Source organism: Solanum stenotomum, unplaced genomic scaffold (assembly GCF_019186545.1).
Source record: "Solanum stenotomum isolate F172 unplaced genomic scaffold, ASM1918654v1 scaffold9649, whole genome shotgun sequence".
In the NCBI taxonomy this organism is placed as follows: Eukaryota; Viridiplantae; Streptophyta; class Magnoliopsida; order Solanales; family Solanaceae; genus Solanum; species Solanum stenotomum.
In genome coordinates this window covers 484,623-508,546 of record NW_026037757.1, presented here as the reverse complement: position 1 = coordinate 508,546, position 23,924 = coordinate 484,623, and the positions used below count along the sequence as shown (strand labels likewise).

General features: G+C 37.0%; 1 protein-coding gene and 1 pseudogene across 1 annotated transcript in view; both read right to left on the bottom strand.

Moving 5' to 3' along the window:
- Window positions 1-707: 707 nt before the first annotated feature.
- LOC125853141 (elongation factor 1-delta-like) overlaps window positions 708-23,924 on the bottom strand; it is a 33,906-nt gene continuing 10,689 nt past the window's right edge. Inside the window, exon 3 of the mRNA XM_049532815.1 lies at window positions 708-901. Within this exon, the coding sequence (XP_049388772.1) occupies window positions 849-901 (53 nt within the window). The 3' untranslated portion in view covers window positions 708-848. The remainder of the gene's footprint in view (window positions 902-23,924) is intronic.
- Window positions 14,649-16,089, bottom strand: LOC125853107 (actin-104-like; annotated as a pseudogene).

Genomic DNA, 23,924 nt, shown 5'->3' with positions numbered 1-23,924 from the left:
GCAGAGGTTCATTTAGCATTAACAGGAAACCAAATTCTTCTAAAAGATCCTTTCGTAAAACTTTTCAAATTTTTAAAAATAAAATAAGCAAAATAAAACTTTTTCCTTCTTCCATAATATGTAATCTGACTAATAAACTTTTTGTCTAACTCTCGTCATCTATTTTACAACGATGCCACTGGAGACATAGAGCTGACATAAGAAGCGAGCATTACCAGGTCGTGTTGTTCACAACTCCAGCTTCTAGCGAGTGACATGTTGTGCCGATCACTAGGGGTTTACATAGGTCGGGTTGGTTTGGTTTGATATAAAAAAAAACCAAACCAATTATGTCGGTTTATTAAGTTTTAAACCAAATCAAACCAATATTAATCGGTTTTTTCGGTTTTGGTTTTTTTCGGTTCTTTCGGTTTTATCAGTTTTTTCGATCTTTTTAAAGAGTGTTTAGGTTTTACAATAGGAGAAGACAATATTCATCTATCCATCTTCATTTTGTACAAGCTGGAGGTGTTTTTAGTACAAGAATTGCCTTTATTCCACATTTGTACAACTATTTGCTTTCTGGCCAATTTAACGCAGTCTAAAGCAAATATCTGTCAAACAAAATCATTTCATCTGTAACACACATCTGTCAAACAAATTACTTAAACTCTTTGATTACATATTTGCTTACATGTGTAAATAAATATGTAATCTTTTTTTTTTATTATTCAAATTCAATACTTTTATAAGTAAATATTCTTCCAAACAAGGAAGAAAAACAGATGATTTATAAGGTACACTCTTTCGACAAAAGAAAAGTCTAATGATCACCAACCCTTCCCATCAAAACTTCAGAATAGCAGAAATCATATTTTGTTGAAAGCAACAATATCACAGCTCTGCACATACTCATTGATAGGTTCAACCGTTAGATAATTCTCGATGAGATCATCCATGGAGACCAAATCATCCATAATGGTAAGCATAATTTGCAGCTTCTTTATACCATATCCAACAGGAACAAATTTAGATGCTCCAAAAATCAATCCTTCCATATGAACACTACGAACTGCTTCTTCAAGCTTTTTCATATCAGTCTCATCATCCCATGGCTTGACATCCATGAGAACTGAGGACTTGCTAGATTCTTTCTTCTTCCCGGAAGCCTTCAATGCTGCAGCACGTTCTTCAGCAGCCTTCTTTTCCTCTTCAGTTTCCTCACCAAATAGGTCAACTCAAATATGTAATCAACTCTTTGATTACATAATTACATAATTACTTAAACTCTTTGATTACATATTTGCTTACACATATCTACAAGAATTGCCTTTATTCTACAAGAATTGCTTACATATTTGTTGGACAAATATGTGTTACAATACCCATCACGCTAAGACATTATCAACCTAACAGCAAACTAAAGCAAACAACCAGAGAATGAGGATTTTATAACATCAGAAGACAACACATGGAGATAGAAGAAGATACGAAGAGAAATGCCACCTGACAACTGCTCAATAACCATTTCATTTCAATCTGATTTCTACAAATTTTGATTATCAAGATCCTCACATGATCAGCAGGAGCAAATATCTTATAAAAAATAAGTCTATTTAACATTGAAAATTAAAAACACAGCACTTTACTTTATGTTTGTAAAATATTCTCTTAAAAACCCAACAAAAGAACTGCAAAACTACTCCAATAATCTTCAACTACCATGATCCAGCTGCATATTTTCTTCATCCAAACTAATATATACTCAAAAGGTCACCTAGACATACATTCTGAAAGAAAGAAAATTATCAGCACGTGAACGAGTAACTAGACTTGTAAAATTAACTTTGTTAGATAATAAAGAACTGTAAAATGCTATTTCAATAAAGGGAAAGGAAATACCTATATATCAAAAGATTTGCAAAAAGCTACTTCATTAAACTAATCGATACTCAAAGGAGCACCTGGACATTCTGTAAGGAAAATAATTATTAGCACATAAATGAGTAATTAGATATTGAATCATTTGTCAACTCAACTTTGTTAGATAGAAACTAGCATAAAGTTGTTTTCAAAGTAGAAAATTAATATCAAAGATGGAGAATTAAGAATTAAATTAGTAAATTACCTTTTTCAACTTCTTCAATTTTTTGAACTTCCTCCAAATAATCTTGAACCTTCCATTCTTTAAAAAGTGACCGTATCCATTGTTGAGTGCAAATAAGAGCTTCTACTGTCTTTGGTGATAAAGAACTCCGATATGAATCAAGAATACGACCACCTGTACTGAAGGCTGATTCAGATGCAACAGTGGACACAGGAATAGAAAGAACATCCCTTGCCATTTTTGAAATAGTTGGATATCTGTTTGATGAAGCTTTCCACCAAGTCAAGATATTAAAATCTTTTGGCTTCTCAAATTATTTTTCAATGTTTTCTTCATCTTCTAAATGTTTCTCCCATTGAGAATGCAATATATCATCAACTTCACCCATCATGTTAGTGTCATCTCCAATGTTATTTGTAAAAGTTTCAATCGAAGAATAATTATAGTGATTATACAAACGTTTCAAGACACCTTCCACATTATCTGCCTTTAATTTTCCCAATAAGAAGCCATATGCTTTGCTAAGAATAAAATTGACATATCGCATCTTATACCTAGGATCCAACACAATAGCAATGAACAACATGTTCAAATTCTCAGATTTCTCAATATTCTCCCAATATTTATCAAACTTAACCTTCGTCCTTCCAGCCATGTCTATCATAATAAGATCTTCACTACAAGAGTACTTCAATATAGAACTTCGAACATTAAAAAATTCATGGAAGAATATATAAGAAGTAACATATAAGCTCCCTGAAAATTTTAAAGTAGACTGATAGAAGATTTTAAGAAACTTTATAAAACCTTTCACAAGCTGCCAATCATTTGTAGTTGGATGTCCTTTCAATTCACTTTGAAGACAATACTTTCGATAGTTATGATCATCCACGTACATTCTTGCAAAGGCCTTTTCAAAATTTACAGCAGTTTCTAACATCGTATATGTGGAATTCCACCTAGTTTTAACATCAAGACTTAAGAGACCATGAGTGTCTAGCTTAGTCTTCTCAACATATGACTTGAAAGAGGCAAACCTAAAAGCAGAAGACTTGACATATTTCACTTCATTCCTTATGCGAGAAATTGGCTCAATTTGTTCATCTAAACCTTCTTTTACAATTATGTTTAAAATATGAGCATTACATCTAACATGTAAAAACTCATTTCTCAATATGACCCCTTTCCAATCATCAATACGTGCCTTCAAATGCTTAATGGCAGCATCATTGACAGATGCATTATCCAGAGTCACTGTAAACAAGTTTTCAATTTCCCAATCCAACAAACATGCTTCAATACCTTTAGCTATAGTCTCACCCTTGTGATCCGGAGTTTGGAAAAAATTAAGAATCATTTTCTGTAAGTTCCATTCATCATCAATCCAATGAGCAGTCACGACCATATAAGTCAAATTTTGAAGTGATGTCCATGTATCACTAGTAATACATATGTGTTGATTCTTGACAAGTTTTTTAAGCTTCTCTTTCTCTTCTTGATAGATCTTCAAACAATGTCTAGCCACAGTTACCCGTGAAGGTAATTCAAAATTAGGCAAAGCTTTGGCCATCAATTTTTTAAAACCTTCCCCTTCAACAACTTTAAATGGTTGTTCATCAATAATGAAAAATTCAGTGATGGCCCTCATGATATCCTCCACATTGTACACAACCTTTTCTATAGAACTTGTTCCATTTTCTTGTCCCCCTACTTTGATTGGTACAGCTTTCAAAGTTGTTTGCCTTCTATCAACAAATCTAAAGGGAGATTTGAGACATTTGTCATTTAAATGTGACCACAATACAGAGGTTCCATTTGTTTTTGTCTCATCAGCAAAGTGTTTTACACAATAGTTACATTTTGCTCTTCGTTTACCTCCTTTAGCAATAAATTTAGCAAAGTGATCCCAAATTTGTGACGTTTCTCTCCCAGTATTACCATCTGTAGGAATGGAATCTATTGGGGTTGTTCTTTTTTGCTTTTTAGGAGGAGTGCAGAGATGAGGAGTGCTTTTACCTTTCTTTTGAGGTATTGATACAACCGGAGGACTGTCGATAATCATTTCTACATCAGTTCCAGCCGTATTCTCCATCTAAGGAAGCGAAACACAAAAAATTAAGACTTGTAGCAGCAGCCAACAACGATTCAAAATAAAGTTACTCATTTGCAAGAAAAAGTAAGTGACGAACTTCATTGATAAATTTACATTTGCAAGAAAAAGAAAAAGAAAAAGAAAAACATACCCGACTATCTATAGACGAGTAAATGAATGAGAAGAATGAGCACATGAAGATTGAGCAGCTCTATGGAAAGTGGAAAGTGAGAAATGAGAATATGACTAGTTTCTAGGGTTTTAACTTTTAGGTTTATATTGGGCTTGGATGATTTCACCAATTGATGGATCATTTCACCAATTACAAGTTATAAGCCCAAATCTGAATATATATATCTAATTTGTACATATTGAAAATTAATAAAACTAAATTTAAAATATTTATAAAATAGATTATATAAATATTTTTATGTATTAAAAGTTAAAATTTTATATGTATTATGTCGGTTTGGGTTGGATTCGATTTGACTTTTTTTTTATTAATACCAAACCAAACCAAGAATGGTCGGTTTTTTTTCAACGCCAAACCAATCAAACCAAACCATAAGTCGGTTTTTTTTCTCGGTTTGACTTGGTTCATCGGTTCAGTTTGACTTTATGGTTCGGTTTGTACACCCCTATCTAGGGGTACTTGTGCAGAGTAGACAAAAAGATTTAGCTAGTTTGTCCTCAAGAATTCCGATAAGAGTTAATGAAAAGACTTGACTACAATATTATTTATTTATTGCTCCATAAAGTATCATTTACTTTCTTATATGTTTATCTTGAAAATTTATGTCTCTAAGGAATAATTTTTGTTAGTAGGATATATATTATATGTTTATACCAAAATATTTGTCAACGGAGCTATCAAATAGTACCCTTTCGAGCAAGGGAAAAAAAACTGTTTTTTGTTAGCTATTTGTACAGTAATTTTGATTGCCACAATAGGTTCAAAACATTTTCATTTAGCCAATAGAATTTCCAACAATTGGTATGCAGATAAATGCGAAAGATATGAAGAACATGAATCTTTGCTTTCAAATTGAATAACATAGGTGTTTCTTAATACTTCCAAAACTTGAAAAAATACAACCTGAAACCATAGAATACAAAACATAAAAAATGTAGATCTATCCTTCTGTTGCCAGAACTTAGAACATATAATTTTGATGTAAACACGAGGAAATTCGCATTCCACATAATTAACTCAGAATGCTCTTGTTTTTCAGAAGAAGATATAACCACCAACTGTGCCTAATTAACACGTAAAGCAATTGAACAAACATAAGTCGCAGAGATAGTCCATCTTCGTGGCTTTCAACTTGGAATAAAGAATAAATGTGAGACAAGCTAGATTAGCATATGACAGAGCAGATAGAAACTAAAAATATCATTCATTTGAAAAGAGAGGATATAAGTTATCTAACCACTCTTAGAAGCACTTTTTGTGGACAATTGACACACCAGATTTATAGTACTGACCCTTTGTTAGACACATCTGCACAGAAAGTAGAAGTTAGTGATGAATCCCTTGACCTACGAGAAATAATCGACTTATTTGGGAATAAGACATAGTTGATCGGTCAAATAAAGCAAAAAAGAAACTAATTTTGTTGAAAGTATTGAGGGAAGCTACGGATTGATCCTCCTATCCAGGTGCTGCACTTTCTCTCAGGTGGTGCAACCACCTCATCTTTGTGCTGCTTGGAGCAGGAGCAGTGATTTCCTTGCTCATACGTTCTGCTACGCCAGGGACCAAAGTTGAGCCACCAATAAGCATAAGTTATTTTACCTTAAAGTTTGTCCATTGGGCAAATGGGATCAAAAGTTTGAAACTATCATTTCAAGATCAATAATGTAACTTTTTCTAACTAGATAGAGAAAAGACAACATCACCACATTGTCTACAAAATCCTCTTGCGACACAATGGCCCTATTATCAAGTTTGTTCTCGATATTTTGAGTGTTGATTTGAGTAATTCAGATATTGATCATTCATTGCTCTACCGGAGGTGTTTAGGAACTCGCCATCCAAAACATTTGTCTTATTTCCTATTTGTTGGAATGTATGCGTCCACTTTTATCAGTGGGACCAGGTCCTCAGTACAGTTGAAACTAAGACAGTTAAAGAAACAAGTGCTGAGCAGTAAAGATCGACAAGAGAGTTTACGTGGAAACCTCCTTGCTCAAGGGAGTAAAACCACGACCTGGCCTGCTAGGACTTTTAGAACTGCTTTTNCATTTAGACAGTGTAGTATACTTAATACTCACCTCATGAGGACCAGGTCCTCCTTTCAGTTTGTAACTCTGTCTGTGTGATTAACCTTCCATTCAGCTAAACACACCATGAGTGTATACCTGCATTAAGATACCGGAAGTGAATTTTTTTATAACAAGCAGTAAAACAAATATAGATTCCTGCCCTCCTTAACATAATTAATAAGAAGGATTTCTTTGTGCAAATTTGTCGAGGGGTCAGGTGATTTTGTGCATTCCTAGCCTCATCCTGTTTTTGATGAAGAATTCTTTACTTAATGGTTTTGTAAAGATATCAGCCAACTGGTCTTCAGTTTTGCAAAACTTCATCACCACATTCTGCTTTTCAACATTGTCCCTCAAAAAGTGATGCCTCATATCTATATGTTTTGTCCTCTTATGCTGAACAGGATTTTTGGCCATGTTCATGGCACTAGTGTTATCACAGTCAATAAGCTTTCTCAAGTTTTCAGTGGTTCAGTGGTTCGTTCAACATTAAGTTTTCAGTGGTTCGTTCATCAACACAGTCAATAAGCAGAGTAGCAAGCTTTCTCAAGTTTTCAATAGGTAGATTATCTAGATCATCTTTAAGATAAAAAAGAGTTACCAAATCTGAATCTTCTTCATCATCAGAATTTGCCATTAAGGAGAAAATGGAGTTGAAGATGCTTTTATCATCTTTAATGGCCATCACTGAAACATCCTTATGACTCTCTACATCTTCTTCTGATTCACTTGAGTCATTTCCCCATACAACAAAGGCTTTTCTCACCAGCTGATCCGCATGTGCCTTCCTTTGAGCATGGTCTGGGACCAGGTCCCTTTTTCAAGGTCTGGTGTCATGAGTTTCCTACTTTTGACTGGGGAAGTTCCTCATGAAGTGACCAGGCTTGCCATACTTATGACATAGATCATTTGCAGTGGCAGTTCTGCTGGAAGAGGTTTCCTTTTGGAAGCCTCCATGCTTCTTTAAGATCTTCTGAAATCTTTTAGTGATATAAGCCATCTCATCCTCTTCTTCAGTCACCTCACTCTGAGATATTTTTAAAGCAGTGGACTTTTCTTTCTTTCCTTCCTTCACAGTCTTCCCCTGTTTCATGTTCATCTCATAGGTCTGAAGATTCCCAATCAGTTCATCCATAGGAAACGTCATTAGATCTTTGGCCTCTGTTATGGCATCCATCTTTCTTTGCCAAGGTTTCGGGAGTACCTTGAGGATCTTTCGAATTTGCTTATGAATAGGAATAGACTCACCCAAACCTCTCAGTTCGTTGGTGATGGAGGTGAATCTTGAGTTCATCTCAAAGATGGTTTCCCCTTCCTTCATAATGAAATTTTCATATTGAGTGGTGAGCATATTAATCTTAGACTCCTTTACTCGCTGGGTTCCTTCATGGGCTGTTTGAAGACAATCCCATATCTCATTGGCAGTTTCATAAGCGGAAATCATGTTGTACTCACCTGCTCCAATTCCACATACTAGAATCTTCTTTGCTTTGTAGTTCTTTTCTATCTTTTTCCTATTTGCCTCGTTGTACTCCTTTCTGATTTTGACAACAGTGGTGGTAATCTCCCCATCCTTCATCTCCTTTGTAGGGATATATGGTCCATCAAGGATGATGTCCCATAGCTCAGAGTCCTCAGCATTGATGTAGTTGTGCATTTGATTTTTCCACCAGCCATAGTATTGTCCATTAAAATGTGGTGGCTTGGTAGAAGATTGTCCTTCCTCCATATTGGGTGGAGCAGCCATTCCTTCAGGATCCTTTATTTTCTTGGTGTTAACCAAGCTGAAAAGTCAGGCTCTGATACCACTTGTTGGAATGTATGCGTCCACTTGTATCAATGGGACCAGGTCCTCAGCACAGTTGAAACTAAGACAGTTAAAGAAACAAGTGCTGAACAGTAAAGATCGACAAGAGAGTTTACGTGGAAACCTCCTTGCTCAGGGGAGTAAAACCACAACCTGGCCTACCAGGACTTTTAGAACTGCTTTTCACTAATCTTCTCTAAGCAAAAGTAAAAGCCAGTTACAAACCGAGATTAGCCTACTAATCCCAACTCTAAGTAACACCTCTTATTACTTAGACGAACTAGAGTAGATACCACACTACCCTCTATACTAATCCTATCCTGATTAATATAGGTTTTTGGAGTAAGAACTAAGTTAACTCTAACTCAGAACTCACAATGATTCACACAAATTGAAACGTTTCTTATCACAACGAAACGAGTCCTACAATATAAGCACTATTACAAGCAAACAAAGTAACAGCTGGTACAGGAAGCACTTGAAGCAATCGATCAGGTCCCTGCTGTTTTGAAGCTTGAAATATCTCTCTCTTTTGAATGAATACCTCAAAGTGTTGTTTGTTGTTTGATATATATCATGAAGAAATACTGCCAAACGTACAAGTAACCTCATTGCTTTTGATTGGTAGAGTACTCTGCAACTCACCAACTTTCTGACGCAGATAGCTGGACAACACTTTGACCACTGGATGAATATTCATACTTTGCAGAGGACCAGGTCCGTGCACTTGTGAGGAGATCATCAAAACATCAAGGAACATAAGAACTTATCAATTTCCCCCTTTTTGATGATGACAAACGACCTGCATAACTCCTTACGTGAGTGAACAAACATTCATTCAAATATATAACAAATTCCCCCTTTGTATGTTCCCCCTTAGTTCAATGCCCCTATTCCACAGCCAAACTTTACAACAAAAATTTCCCCCTTTTGACATCATTGAAAAGGTGAAACAGTAAACATATTCAAGTTAAATGCAAGGCAATAAAGAATTCAGGGCCTTGGGCCACACAACATGTGTATGTAAGCATAAGAGAATATTAAACCACACAGGAACAGGGCACAAGACAAAAGAGAACTACATATCATATTTGCTGACCACTATAATATGTCATACTAACAAAAAGCCACAAGAGTATGTGATAACAAGGCGGACCTTTAAAAGAAAAGACAGACGAAAAAAGAAACAAGACACATTTAGGACGGAGGAGGGGAGAGAGTAAAAGTACGCATCAACAACATCATACGCTCGTTTGCACTCTCATGGGCTTGGATTAGTTGCTTGTTTAGGGACTTAATTTCCTCATTGAGAGAGGCATTTGTCTTTAGCAGCATTGAGTTGTCATCCCTTAACTCTTTTAGCATTAGCTCATGACCTTCACAGGTACCAAGTCCCTGGGAAGCTGCCTTCTGCAGTTCAGACTTCAGCCTGGTGATTTCTACCTCCTTGTCGCTCAAAATCTTTGTGAGATCAGTCACCTCCCTCCTGAGAGTAGCCTGCTATTCCAAAACATCTGCCACCTGGATCTGCCCTTAGCCTGTCCCTTAATGCACTCACATTCTAGTAGAGTAGACATAGTGANAAGTTGTGATTGATTCCATTTTCTGCACAAAACCATTCAAGTATAGAATATTCAAACTCCGTACCATGATCAGATCTGATACTGGCTATCTTGCAATTTATCTTCAATTGGATGGCTTTGGCAAAAGTGATCAGAATTCCAGCAGTCTCATCCTTTTTCCGCAGAAACAAACTCCAGGTGTACCTGGAGAAATCATCAACTATCACAAGAATATATTTTTCACCTTCTCTGCTTTGAATTCTGACAGGTCCACACAGATCCATGTGGAGAAGTTCCAAAGGTCTGAAAGTGCTCACACCCTTTTTTGCCTTAAAAGAAGATCTTGTTTGTTTGCCTTTTGCACAGGCGTCACAGACTTTGTCATTGGAGAACTTCAACTTTGGTAGTCCGCGGACCAGGTCCCCTGCACCAAGCTTGTTTAGTAAAGAGGTACTTACATGACCCAGTCGTTTGTGCCAAAGATTTGCATCAGTAGTTTGAGCACTCAGACATGACAGGCTAACTCCTTCAATAGAATCAAGATCAACAACATACATATTCTTGACTCTTTTTGCAGACATCACAATTTTCTTAGTTGCACAGTTTGTAACCACACAACTTTCAGGCATGAACTTGACTTCATTGCCCTTATCACAGTTTTGTGAAATGCTCAAAAGATTGTACTTTAAACCCTCCACATAGTGTACATTATTTATTGAATTATCAGTTGATCTCTCTATTTTGCCAATACCAAGGATAGAGCCGTTCTTTCCACCACCAAACGACACACCACCACCTTGGTGTGCTTTTAAAGAGAGGAAGTTTGAAGTGTCTCCAGTCATATGCCTTGAGCATCCACTGTCCATGTACCGTCACTGACTTCTTCCTCTCTTCTACATAGAAATCAGTTGTTAGATTTAGGAACCCACTTCAGATGGAGTTCCCAGTAATTATTAAGAGGTTTGATAAGAAATCTTGATGTCCAGGGAGGCAGGATGTTCTTACGATACAGGGGACCGGGTCCCTTGTGTCCCTTTTTTACATCATTTTCAGATCTAACAAATCTCACATGTCTTTCTTTAGTTTTTCTCAAACTCTCACAATTTTCTTTCAAGTGACCATTTCGACCACAGTGAGTGCACAAAAGGTTGTCAGATACAGACACATATTTGCTATGGGGATTGTAGGGAGGTTCTATGGTCTGCGTCCCAACCCTTTCTTTCCATTGAAGCCTTGATTGGATAAATTAGAAAGTATCTTAGAGGAGTCAGTCCATTTTAGAGTGTGACTTAATTCCTCCTTGACCTTACTCAGATCCTCTCTCAGTTGAGAACTTGTTTCAAGAGAAGCAACTAGCTTAGACTCAGAATTTTTTAACTTTTCTTGTAGTTCTTCCTAAAAAATGCTAAGCTTTCTCTTCCCACCTACTGAGTTTCCAGGGTTCTTCTCAGATGTCATCTTACTAGTTTCTAGAGTTTCTATCCTTTCACTGATTTCAGAAACTTGAGACATGAGAGCAGAATTCTTATCTTCACACAAACTTAATTTTTTATTCAACATTAAGTTTTCAGTGGTTCGTTCATCAACACAGTCAATAAGCAGAGCAGCAAGCTTTCTCAAGTTTTCAATAGGCAGATTATCTAGATCATCTTTAAGATAAAAAAGAGTTACCTCGTCTGAATCTTCTTCATCATCAGAATTTGCCATTAAGGAGAAAATGGAGTTGAAGATGCTTTCATCATCTTTAATGGCCATCATTGAAACATCCTCATGACTCTCTACATCTTATTCTGATTCACTTGAGTCATTTCCCCATACAACAAAGGCTTTTCTCACGAGCTGATCTGCATGTGCCTTCCTTTGAGCATGTCTGGGACCAGGTCCCTTTTTCGAGGTCTGGTGTCATGAGTTTCCTGCTTTTGACTGGGGAAGTTCCTCATGAAGTGACCAGGCTTGCCATACTTATGACATAGATCATTTGCAGTGGCAGTTCTGCTGGAAGAGGTTTTTTTTGGAAGCCTTCATGCTTCTTTAAGATCTTCTGAAATCTTTTAGTGATATATGCCATCTCATCCTCTTCTTCAGTCACCTCACTCTGAGATATTTTTAAAGCAATGAACTTTTCTTTCTTTCCTTCCTTCACAGTCGTCCCCTGTTTCATGTTCATCTCATAGGTCTGAAGATTCCCACTCATTTCATCCATAGGAAGCGTCATTAGATCTTTGGCCTCTGTTATGGCATCCACCTTGCTTTGCCAAGGTTTCGGGAGTACCTTGAGGATCTTCCGAATTTGCTTATGAACAGGAATAGGCTCACCCGAGCCTCTCAACTTGTTGGTGATAGAGGTGAATCTTGAGTTTATCTCAAAGATTGTTTCCCCTTCCTTCATAATGAAATTTTCATACTGAGTGGTGAGCATATCAATCTTAGACTCCTTTACTCGCTGAGTTCCTTCATGGGCTGTTTGAAGACAATCCCATATCTCATTGGCAGTTTCACAAGCGGAAATCATATTGTACTCACCTGCTCCAATTCCACATACTAGAATCTTCTTTGCTTTGTAGTTTTTTTCTATCTTTTTCTTGTCTGCCTCGTTGTACTCCTTTCTGGTTTTGACAACAGTGGTGGTAATCTCCCCATCCTTCGTCTCCTTTGTAGGGATATATGGTCCATCAAGATGATGTCTCATAGCTCAGAATCCTCAGCGTTAATGTAGTCGTGCATTCGATTTTTCCACCAGCCATAGTACTGTCCATTAAAATGTGGTGGCCTGGTAGAAGATTGTGCTTCCTCCATATTGGGTGGAGCAGCCATTCCTTCAGGATCTTTTCTTTTCTTGGTGTTACCTAAACTGAAAAGTCAGGCTTTGATACCACTTGTTAGAATGTATGCGTCACTTGTATTAATGGGACCAGGTCCTCAGCACAGTTGAAACTAAGACAGTTAAAGAAATAAGTGTTGAACAGTAAAGATCGACAAGAGAGTTTACGTGGAAACCTCCTTGCTCAAGGGAGTAAAACCACGACCTGGCCTACCAGGACTTTTAGAACTGCTTTTCACTAATCTTCTCTAAGCAAAAGTAAAACCCTGTTACAAACCGAGATTAGCCTGCTAATCCCAACTCTAAGTAACACCACTTATTACTTAGACGGGCTAGAGTAGATACCACACTACCCACTATACTAATCCTATCCTGATTAATAGGTTTTTGGAGTAAGAACTAAGTTAACTCTAACTCAGAACTCACAATGATTCACACAAATTGAAACGTTTCTTATCACAACGAAACGAATCCTACAATATAAGCACTATTACAAGCAAACAAAGTAACAACTGGTACAAGAAGCACTTGAAGCAATCGATTAGGTCCCTGCTGTTTTGAAGCTTGAAATATCTCTCTCTTTTGAATGAATACCTCAAAGTGTTGTTTGTTGTTTGATATATATCATGAAGAAATATTGCCAAATGTACAGGTAACCTCATTGCTTCTGATTGGTAGAGTACTCTGCAACTCACCAACTTTCTGACGCAGACAGTTGGACATCACTTTGACCACTGGATGAGTATTCATACTCTGCAGAGGACTAGGTCCCTGCACTTGTGAGGAGATCATCAAACATCAAGGAACATAAGAACTTATCACTATTCAACTCTTCATCATCACAATTGAGATATTTTAAGATAACAAATTGTACCTTCAAATTGCCTTGAATCTTGTGAGTTGTGACCATCGACCTAAGGCATATTATTTTTTATCAAATATTGGAGAATAACGCTCTCGTGGCTCCATTGCTCTCTACCATGAAACTTACAGGTTGTAATGATATACAATTCCTCAATATTTCATCCCCCGATGCTTAATTACTTGTTCATTCTTGAAAGTCATTACGTGGATTTGAAGTTCCTCAAAGCCTATCTTGAGCTTTGAGCATTTTGGTGGGCGACACTACCATTCAGAATTATGAATTTTAGAGAGGGTTTAACTTGTTAGAATTTATTTATTTATTTCCTAAAGTCATGGAACTTTGCTGAATTTTTTTCATGAAGATTTTGTTGGCTCGTTAACCTTCCCTTGTAGAGGTGACAGCTAAGCCTACCAGATCACTCGATGATGGAGTATGGAGTTTTTACCTTGACATGCTGCAGTTTCGTCTAGTATCACCAAATGTCGACATACTGCTTGATGAGTATTAATTCCAGCTAACTAGGTTATACTATTAGTATAGCCATATTAATTGGAATTACAAAGGAATTTAAGAAATAAAAGGGGAATTGAAGAACAAAGATAGAAGAAAGGGATGAGAAGCAGAACTGATCAAAGAAAAGGGACGAGGAAATAGAGATGCACCATAACAATTTGAATAACCATTCTTTCTAACTTCTAGTCCTTTCTAACAAATGGTAATTGAGTCTGAATCTCAAATAAAACTCTCTAATATTTTACTTGGCCTAATAGTTAAAATTGAATCAGTCGCATTCACCACTTTTAGCCCACAAGCCCTTACAGAGTCAGCTTGGTTCACAACACATTCATTCACTCAGGCATTCACCTCTGTGGTGACGGGGTTTTGACATTGACCTCTATCTTGTTTAGGACAAAAAACCTTACCTCTACAAGATCCTACTCAAGCTAGTTCTCGACTGGTTGTACTCCAATACCAAGTTCGTAATTGTTTCTTAAGAATCTAAGTAATATTATTATTAGTTTCATGTATACCAGCAAATTTACAAACAAAAGAAGCCAAGCCAAGCAAGGAAAAATGAAAACAGACTGCTCAATCTTTATGCTGCTGGTTCCTGAACTAATTGAAGAGGATTTTAAGTTCTCACAAAAGCTTAGAAACCCCTCTTGTGGACAATTGAGGGGCCATATTCATCATACTCGCCCTTCATTATCAACATCTGCATAAGATGTAGATATTAGTGTTGAATCCCTTGAGCTTAAAATAAGTTAACAAGAAGACATTCATAGTTAGAACCAATCATTCGAGACTAAGACTTGAAAGATTGATTGATTGATTAGTCAAATAAAGTAAGGAGAAACTAACTCTTTTGAAAGTATTGACGGAAGCTAGAATTGATCATCTTATCCAGGTGTTGTACTTCCTCTCAGGTGGTGCAATCACCTCGATCTTCATTCCCCTTGGAGCAAGAGCAGTGATTTCCTTGTTCATACATTCTGCTAAGCCAGGAAACATAGTTGAGCCACCACTAAGCACAATGTTTGCAAATAAATCCTTTCTAATATCAACATCACTTTTCATGATTGAATTGTAGACTTTTTCATAGACTCCTGTCGGTCCCTTTCCGACCAATGATGGCTGAAATAGGACTTCAGGACATTGGAAACTCTCAGCACCAATATAAAAGAGTTGTCCATCAGGAAGCTCAAAGCCCTTGTCAACTGAAGATCTGTCTTTTGCCTTCTCAATCTTCTATTCAAGATCCAGTGTAACATAAGTAATTGTCTCCTTCATACGCCTAGTAATATCTTCTTCTATCGCTGCTTTACATACAAAAACTTCTTTGATAAGCTCCCATAAATAATTTGTAAGATCACGACCACCAATACCTAAGCATGAGATAGCATGGGGAAGTGCATGTCCCTCATAGATGGGGACCGTGTGGGTCGAACCATCACCAGAATTAAGCACAGTACCTGGTTGAAAAATAACAAATGAAATTAGTGACTGGCTAATATTAAACAGTAGAGAACCAGTATTTTTTCTCTTCTGGTTACCAGTTAGGCGACCATTACCAAACAAAGAGAGAACAGCCTGGATTGCGACATACATGGATGGAACATTGAATTTCTCAAACATGATTTTGGTCATTTTCTACTAGTTTACTTTGGGGTTAAGTGGTATTTCCGTCAAAAGAACGGGATGCTCCTCGGGAGCAACACGGAGTTCATTGTAAAATATGTGATGCCATATTTTCTCCATATGATCCCAGTATTTTACCATGCCATGTTCAATGGGATATTTCACAATCAAAATACCTCTTTTATGTAGAGCTTCATCACCAAAATATGCATCTTTTTGTTTCATAGCAAGCATGAGGCCAGTATAACGAGGAACACCAACTATACTTTCGAAAACAGTCTTTGGAGCATCATCCCCAGCAAATCCAGCCTAATGAAACAAGTGTTTGAATATCCATCAATGAGCAACACAATGAATAAAACTGAAATTGCAAGAGGTTTGTTCTTACTAACCTTGGATTGTGCAGTTCCGTTGTCGATAACAACTGTTTGAATATCTATCCCATCAGCCATCTTGTAACGACTTTAAAAACTATTTGTACTAGTCCATGAGAAATATCTTCCTTTATTAGTTTGATATGTTTTTCATATTTCTAGTTGAAATCACAAGAAAGAGCAATTTCCTGAGTATTAGTAGAATTTGAACCAATTTCGAGATATAAATACTCAAGTCTCGAACTGAATCTAAAATCAATCATAATGAAATCATATTCTATAACAAATTAAACACCGGATCTGATGTATTGAAGCATATGCATCTTTCTAGGAAAAAAAATAGAGGACTTTTTCTATCTTACATAAGAATGAATCCATCAGATTTACGTACAGAGAGAAAAAACCGAAAATTATACAAATCATCGTCGCTACATAACTAGAGTTTGAAATAAGTGGTGCCCTTAACTTCTAAATGTTTTTTTTCTCTTTTCTGGAAAATTAAAATATCATCATATCATATCATCTATATCTATATCTATCTATACTACCTTAAAAGCATACTCTCAAAGTTGATTGTTAAATTACTATAATACCCCAATTAAAAATATTCAATTTATTTTATTTATTAATTTAATAATATTAAAAGTAAATACCTTTTCAAATTAACGGGTTATGATTTTTTCAAAGGGCTGTAACTTTTTTGACGGGTTGTGATTTTTTGGATGAGTTGTGACTTTTTCGAAGGGTTGTGATTTTTCCAAAGAGTTACGACTTTTCCAAAGGGTTGTGCCTTTTCCGATGAGTTGTGACTTTTCCAATAGGTTGTGACTTTTTCGAAAGGTTGTAACTTTTCTGATAAGGCACATTTAGCACCTATTCATACTACTATTTGTTAGCTATAAATAGAGGGTTTCCTCTCACTTTTAAACTATTATTTTTTTTAAGTTTTCTATTCTTTTTCTTCTTAAATAATCTCAAGGGTTATTTGGAAAAGTTGATTAAGTTAAAAATTCAACGAAATTCGAGGTACCACATAAGAAAGAGTCTATGAACAAATTGTAGCTACTAATTCATCAATTCACACTCATTTTTTTTCTTACGATTTTCATGAGTTAATAGTGATGAACAATTGTGGGAAAGAAAATAATAATAAGAAAATGTGAAAAAAGTCACCTGATTTGGGTAAGATATTTCTTTTTTGTTTTTTCATGTTTTATTCTTGCACACTCAAACAAAGAAGTTTCTTTCTAATTTTACTAAAACAACAGGCATCAACATAGTCCATTGAAACAGTCTTTGGAGCATCATCCCCAACAAACCCAGCCTAAAGAAACAAGTGTTTGAATATTCATCAACGAGCAACACAATGAATAAAACTGAAATTGCAAGTGGTTTGTTCTTACCAACCTTGGATAGTGCAGTTCTGTTGTCGATAACAAGTGTTTGAATATCTATCACATCAGCCATCTTGTAAGGACTTTAAAAACTATTTTTACAAGTCAGTGAGAAATATCTTCATTTATGTATAGTTTGATACGATTTTCATAGTTCCAGTTGAAATCACAAGAAAGTGTAATTTCATGGCATTGATAAGAAAAAGAACAATATGCTGAGTATTGCTAGAAAATTTGAACCAATTTCGTGATATAGATACTCAAGTCTCGAACTGAATCTAAAAGCAACCCTAATGAAATCATATTCTATAACGAATTAAACACCGGATCCGATGTATTGAAGCATTTGCACCTTTATAGGAAAAAAACAGAGGACTTTTTCTAGCTTACAAAAAAAATCAAACCATGAGATTTACATACGTAGAGAGAAAAACTGAAATTTACACAAATCATCGTCTCTACATAGATTTGAAATAAGTGGAGCCCTCACCTTCTAAATGTTTTTTTTCCTGGAAAATTAACATATAACTTAAAGAGTTTAGGGGTGTCAAATCACAAATGAGTAATGTTATATTCTAGGTGTTTTGATTATCCTCACAAATGCAGGGACCTGGTCCCCGACAGAGTGCTCTCGTCAAGATTCAAATGAGGTACAGTTGTAAAGCTGTCACGTCAGGTGGTATGTAAAAAGTTCAGTGTCCTACACCAATAGGAAGAGCGGACGAGATTGTCTGTTTTAGTGTCTCACAAAGGTAGGGACCTGGTCCCTAACAGAGTTCTCTCTATCATCTCTATCAGATGAATAATAGGGTACAACTGTAAAGTTGTCGTGTCAGAGGTTGGTAAGGCGTCAACGTACTACACCAATCAGAACGGAGGAGGGTGTTTATCCAATGGGTAATAATTCTTTATGGTTGATATTTTATACATGACAAATACCATAATTAATTCATTCATCCAAAGAAGGAAGTCAGCCAACAAACCTTTCAAGAACTCATAAAGAAGTTTGCAAGGGACCTGGTCCCTGCAAGACTGCGATATGGAAAGGTGAAAAGACAACTGTCAGAAAAGTTGATACGTCAGAAAAGCTGCTACGGCAGGTGCACAACTTTTCTAACAACAGGCCTTCAGCCAATGAGATTGGCTCAAGGAGTTTGTGTTCACTTTCAATATATTATCTCTTTCCAACAAACACAAACTCAAGATTTGGCAAACTAAATTTGGATTTTCTCTCAAAATTCATAAGCTTGAAAATAATGCCATCTTCAAGGAAGAACATTGCTCAACTCAACAAAGGGATCTGATAGAGTGAAGAAGAGTCTTTGTTGTACTTAGAGCTTTGTGTCTCATGTGCTTACATTGTAAATCTGATCCTAATCTATAAAGGATTCAGATCTTGTTTCGATTTATAAAAGTCTAAGTCATCTAGAGTTAGGTGATTTAGTGGGCAACATTGTTGTTGCTTAGTCAAAATCTAAATCGTCCGTAGGGTGGTGGTTTAGTGAGCGGTGTTATATCCGCTTAGCAAAGTCTAAGTTATCTAGGGGTGATAGCTTAGTTGGCAGTGTGGTATCTACTCTGACTCGTCTAAGTGATAAGAGGTATTGCTTAGAGTTGGGATTAGCAGGCTAATCTCAGTTTGTAAACTTGCTTTTGCTTAATAAGACTAGTGAAAGAAGTTTGAAAAGTCCTGGCAGGCCAGGTCGTGGTTTTACTCCCTTGAGCAAGGAGGTTTCCACGTAAACTCTCTTGTTCAATCTTTACTTTCAGCACTAATTTTATTGTTTGATATTGTAACTGTGTTGAGGACCTGGTCCCATCGAAACAAGTGGATCCTTATTTTTAGTTACTGTTCTTGCTGAGTCAAATGACCTAGTCCTTGACTGATAGGTGGACGTATACATTCCAACAAGTGGTATCAGAGCTTGGGCTCTCTATCTGGTTAACACCAAGAGAGAAGTTCCTGCGAGGAATGATGTCACCACTAAATCAGCAAAAAAGTCAGTCCTCCACAAGACCTCCTATTCTTGATGGTCAGTTCTATAGATATTGGAAGATTCGGATGAGAGACTATCTTATGGATGAGGACATAGAAGTATGAGACGACATATGTAAAGGTCCTTATGTGCCAACTATGGAGGTTAAAGATGGAGAGGTCACAAGAGTCATTCCCAAAACTCAACAACAATATAATGACTTTGACAGACCATTAGTCCGGAAAAATCACAAAGCAAGGAAGCTACTGATGTGTCGCCTTAGTGTAAATGAATACGATCTGATCTCATCTTGTGAATCAGCCAAGGAAATCTGGGATCTGTTGAGAACAACTTATGAGGGCACTGAGGAAATAAGGAAATCTAAGCTAGATCTCTTTACTACTCAGTTTGAAGGTTTCACCATGAAAGAAGGTGAATCCATTCATGAAATGCACACCAGATTCTCCACCATTACAGATGAGCTCATGTTCCTTGAAGAACCAGTCCCTGTTGTCAAGCAAGTATCTAAGATATTGGAAATTATTCCTAGATGTTGGACAAATGATTTTGTGAGTGGAAATGAGACAAGAGAACCTGATGTAATGACGTTGTATACACTATTTGAGCATCTTCAAGTTCATGAGATGCACAGAAAAGGGGAGGGTCTCTTTCTCAAGGGCAAAGACAAGAGGACAGATCTGATTGATGAGGCCGATCAGAAGAAAGAAAATCATGACAAGGCTACCAGCTCAAGTAAAGTGTGTGGCAAGTGAGATCTACCAGGTCACTTCATTGGAAACTGTCCTATGCACAAAGCTGACCACATGGAATTTGTCAAGACTGAAGAAGGTAAAGACAAAAAGGGGGACCAGGTCCGTCCCAAAATAAGCAGAAGAGAAGCTTTTTTCCAGGCGGTGAAAAAAGATCTAGCAGCATGGGAAAATTCCTCAAGTGATTCAGATGATTCTGAACACTCAGATGATGCTTTCATGGAAAAGTCAGATGAGAAAGATGCTGATGAAGAAGTAACTCTATCAGATTTCAAGCAAAACTTGAATACCTTTTCTACTAGTAAATTGGGAAAGCTAGATGTTGTATTAATTGATTTGATAAGTGAGTTGACAACTGAGAAAGATCTCGTGAACAATAGCCTAGACCTCTCTCAAGATGGAAAAATTGCTTCAGTTGCCCAAATATCTAATATTGAAAGTCAAATGGTTGTTCTAGAAGCAGAAACTCTAGAACTGAAGGAAAAGATAAAAGGGGCGACTACAACAGTTTTTAAAGGAAAGAACGAGGCCAACAGCATGCAGCTGGAGCTTGAAAATAAGATGCACACTGCTGAAATGAAGATGAAATTGACTCTGGAGAGAAATCTTCTGCTGGAGAGGGACCTGGTCCGTGTAAAAGAGGAACTGGAAAAATCCCTCAAATGGACCAATTCCTCTAAGACTCTTACAAATCTGATTGGTCAAGGCAACAACAGTAGAAGAGGGTTGGGCTGTGAAAAGATAGATCCCCCATACAATCCTCACAGAAAATCTGTTTCTGATGTTGATGATCTGTTGTGTGTGCATTGTGGTCGAGATGGCCATCTTAAGAGAGATTGTCCTGTTTTGAAAAAATATGAAGGAAATTCGTCGAACTATTCCAAACAGAGGAATAGACTGAAGAAGGGACCTGGTCCTACTTATGGTCCCAAGTTGAAGAAAGCCAGTTTGCCTTATTGGACAAAAGATTTTCTTATCACTCTGTTATCTGCTTACTGGAAACTCCGTCTCAAATGGGTTCCCAAGGCTAACAAGTGATTTGATATGCAAGTGAGAGGAGTTAGCATCAGTCGGTGTGGTTTATGAATAAGTGGATACTCAAAGCACATGACTGTGAAAATTACAAAACTTCCTCTCTCTCAGAGCACTTCAAGGTTCAGGTGTCTCATTTGGCGATGGCAAGAAAAGGTATATTTTTTTTGGGGGCAGACATGTTTGGGAAATCTATGGAACACACTATTGAGGATGTGTACTATGTCAATGGTTGAAGTACAATCTTTCAAGTGTTTCATAGATGAGTGATGAATGAAATAAAGTTAAGTCCTTATCAGAAAGAATGTGTGGTCACAAACTTGCTCTCTCGGGTGATGATCTTTACAGAAAAGAGATGCGAGAACATGTATATTGCTGACCTAAACACTGCTCGTAGTAACAGGGTCAAGGTGAGAATGCTGATCAATGACTCAGAAGACTCAGCCATGTGAGGGCTTTTCTGCTGAACAAACTTGTGTCAAGGGACCTGGTCCTCGGTCTGCTCAAAATAAAATTTACAGATGACAAAGCTTGTGATGCTTGTGTTAAAAGAAGCAGATCAGACCACCCTTCAAGTGGAATATGCAGACCTTTAATCTTCCAAAGAACTCTCGGCTGAAGTGGTAAATACTACATGTTTTGTGACCAAAATGATAATATTGAGAAGGTTGATCTCAATATTGATGAAATAATAGTTGTGGTATACTCTTCATCCAAAAAGACTTATCGGGTGTATAAAAAGGTGGTCATGTGATTTTTGATGAGTTTGAAAGAATTGAGAAGTTGCAAAAGAAAGGAGATTCTGAGACGGAAGTGCTACTTCAGATTCAGAGAGACGGTCTAAACAGTGAGCTTGCTGAAGAAAATCCTCTTCATAAATCCAGCAATCTCAAGGAAGCTGATGCAGATGATGAACCTGATGAGGGACCCAGTCATATAGGCAGTGCTGAACAAGGATGATGCAGTTCAAACTGATAATGTGAATTCTAAAGGTGAGAATGAAGAATCTGATCAAGCTCAGTTTGAAAGAAGCAAAGTCTGACACTCGGCTCCCAACAAGCTAAGGTTGTCCAAGTTCCTCATTAACAATGGCTTAAAAAAAGTGAGTTCTAAATGAGCATGATGGGAGATTTCTTCTTAGAGCTACAAATTCAGCAAACCTCTAAAGGTACCTTTCTTTGTCAAGAAAAGTACATCAATGAGCTGCTCAAATGGCTTAACATGCTTGAAGTCAAGACAATGTTAAAGAGGGGAAATGTCATAATGAAGTTTTGCAAAATGGAAAATCAAGTGGCAGACTTCTTCACTGAAGCCCTAAGCAAGGACCAGTTGTATACTCTTATAGGAACATAGCTACAGAGAAGAAGATAGCACAGCGTTCAAGGCAATTGATGTCTGATCAAAGACAGGGACCTGGTACCAGTTCAGAGTAGCTGCTGAAAAAGTTTCAAGCTATGGATGCCTAGATAATTCATACTCCTATGGGCACTATCTTGAAGTTGGATGTTGATGAACCTGGTTCAAATATTCCATTCTTGTACAAAGGAATCACATTTGAAGGCTGCTGAGAGAATCTTGAGACATTTGCAGAAGACAGGGGACCCGGTCCTATTCTATCCATCAGGAGACATTTGATTTGAAGTACATGGTGATGCTGATTATGTTGGGTATCAAGTTGATGGAAAGAGTACCTCAGGAGTGCTTATGCTATAGGTTGATCTCTCGCTCATGGGGAACTAAAAGGCAAGATTCAGTTGCTCTTTCATCAACTGAGGTAGAGAATGATGTAGCAAGTGCAGCTTGATGGGTTCAACGTTTGTGGATCAAGCAACATCTTGAAGCTCTTAGAAGACCTGGCTGAGATAATCAAACTGATGATTGGGAATGCTGAAACCTTCTTGAATGGATCTTGCCTAAAGCAATCAACTCCCTCATGACTATGCAAAGGGAGCAGGTATCCTTGTTTTTCAGTTATGTATGTTTTAGCAAATGCAGTCTCATACCTTTTGTAGCTATACACACATGGAAAAGGGCTGAAGGAAAAGAGAGGTCAAGACAGATCTAGGCAATCACATTCAAACTAAGAGAGGGACCTGGTCTGTTCTCGAAGGTTAGCACTCTTAACATTGCAGTTTGAATTATGCATCAGAACCGTTGCAATTGTCACAAGTCTGTCATTCAGGTATCTCACCATTGTCTCATCTTTTGAATACCAAAATGACACTTTCTTTCATATAATACATCCTTTCACTTTCTTTATACTCCATATTTCTTTCCGAATCCCTTTCCAAAATCTGAAATTTGTAAAAAGCCTCTTTTTACTTCAAATGGTTAAACCCTTTGTTCTTACTAGAGAATTTTCTGATGAAGATGTTTTTAAGTGTGAAGTGGGACCAGGTCCACCAAGAAAAATGAAGAAGTGGAACATATGATGTTCAAAACGGAAAAGGTTGATATTTTGAGAACTCAAAGTATTCTGTATAGGAGGGTGTCCAAAAAAAAAAATTGGTTCCTCAATTATTGATCTATTCATCTCAGAGGCCTTGAGTAAGTTTGATTTCCTTTAATCTTTATGTCATGAGAAACTCAGGCCTGCATTGGAAGTTATGATAGTTGCTATTGCTAACAAGGATACCGAAATGGTTTGCCTAAAAGCTCCGCTTCTGAAACAACACTATCAGAGGGACCAGGTTGAATAAAAACAAAAGGCAGCCCCAAAGGTTCAATATGAAGGTTGGGCA